Raw genomic sequence first — 1,775 nt, 5'->3', positions numbered from 1 at the left:
TGATGCTCTCCTACTCTAGGGGTATAAGAAAGTCTAAACTTACAAATCGTAGCATGCAAACAATTTGTGTGAAAAGGTAATTATACAGTCATTATGCGCCGCATCAGATCATTGTCATCTGTTGGGTCAAAAAATCAACTGGTTAAGCGCAAAAGTTCTAGATGACAGCGCTTATGTACCTTCTCCAGGTAACAAACAAAGTTAAAACGCGTGGGATTTAGCCAAATAACAGACATTCAACAAAATAAAAGCCATAATATTATCCAGATTTACCTGTGATGACAAACCATATGCTTTATGTATAGCAAAAGTTAATTCGCGTAGTATATGGCTCTATCAGGCCAAGCTTTCGTCTCTGTTATAATGATAATAAGATCAAGTCTCATATAGCTCAACTTTTACTTTCCTTAAACAGTGAATATGATCACTCCATGTGCAATAAATGATGTATTTTTCCTGTCATCCAAGCTGAACAAATTGCTAAAGTCATTTTATAAAACCAAAGGCGTATACAAATTACGAGCCTCTGGTTACCCTTCAGATAACCTTTTTTATTTCTTAGATATTGGTATTTAAAAAAGTTGGTTTGATTGCTAGCACAGAGCATAAACGAGGATGAACTTGAACTTGGAAAGGCTTGCAAGGAGCGTGCTCTCCGTCAATAGCAACATAGGCTGTCTGTCCAGGTTTAAGCACAGGCGTCAATCGAAATGCCTTGATCTTGTAGTATTCGACCTAAAGAATAGCGTTAATAAAGAAATAATCAATCTGAATGCACTACTGACGATGTCATTATGAATATGGTGGCCCTTTTCTACTTTAGTGAATACGTCCAGCTGTTTCTTAATACCAGGCGATCGACGTATCAACAAAAGATCGAGTGTACCATCATTTGGCAGTGCACAAGGGTGACTGAGCATGCCTCTGGACAAAAGAGGTACCTTACTTGCCAAAAACATTGAGATATTGTCCTTGATAACCATCCAATCAGATGGTACAGGTTCAGAAAGAGGTGGTAGCGTGTCTTCCAGATTGAGCTCTTCTTGCTCAAGTATAGATCCTTTGAATACTCTGCATTCCTGTATGATTTTCTTTTTATCAGATTCAACCACCTGAATCGCTGCTTCTACGCCGTACGTATGACGAGCAAAGATCTCCTGTAATAATCCTACAATTGTACGAGTATCGCCCATCCATCGCATGTGTTCTGTAGCCAAATCAGCGTAAGCAGCGATACCGTAGTTTTGTGACAAAAATGAGAAATAACGATGATCGTCATAAGTAATTGAACAGAGATCAAGAGGCATAGGCTTTCCTAATTTTTTGTTCAGCAAAAGTCATCACTCCTTTTTTTTTGAATCCTTACCTTTGATAACTTGAAGTGCGGTATAAACAGGATCGAATCCTCTTTTCTCGCCCAAGATGGAGATGATCAATGAATTTCCAGTGCCACCAGGGATGATGCCTAAAGTTATTTTCTTCATCACGTCCTTGGCATCAGATCGTGCCAAAAATCCATTGATAACCTCATGCACTACGCCATCTCCGCTAACGGTGACCACAGCATCATATGCGTCAACATCCAATTCCTTTGCAATATCAATCGCATGTCCCTGTCGCTGAGTATCTAACAATAAAAAAAAGCAATGTAAGCTAATGTTTCTTATTATTATTTTTTCTTACTCTTGACGGTAACTTCACACTTGGCGGCTTGAAATATAGGACGAACATGGTACTCGAATATTTCCTTGGCTTTGCCTTGTCCTCCAAATGGG

At 39.0% G+C, this 1,775-nt stretch overlaps 1 protein-coding gene across 1 annotated transcript in view; it reads right to left on the bottom strand.

The window, feature by feature from the left end:
• Positions 1–297: 297 nt before the first annotated feature.
• RHIMIDRAFT_283554 (uncharacterized protein) overlaps positions 298–1,775 on the bottom strand; it is a 2,496-nt gene continuing 1,018 nt past the window's right edge. The window contains exons 3-5 of the mRNA XM_023613131.1: positions 1,367–1,627; positions 786–1,315; positions 298–735 (exon numbers count right to left, since the gene is read on the bottom strand). Of these exons, the coding sequence (XP_023466533.1) occupies positions 559–735; positions 786–1,315; positions 1,367–1,627 (968 nt within the window). The 3' untranslated portion in view covers positions 298–558. The remainder of the gene's footprint in view (positions 736–785; positions 1,316–1,366; positions 1,628–1,775) is intronic.

This window comes from Rhizopus microsporus (genome assembly GCF_002708625.1).
Source record: "Rhizopus microsporus ATCC 52813 unplaced genomic scaffold scaffold_8, whole genome shotgun sequence".
Lineage (NCBI taxonomy): Eukaryota > Fungi > Mucoromycota > Mucoromycetes > Mucorales > Rhizopodaceae > Rhizopus > Rhizopus microsporus.
This window is presented reverse-complemented; position numbering and strand designations above follow the sequence as displayed.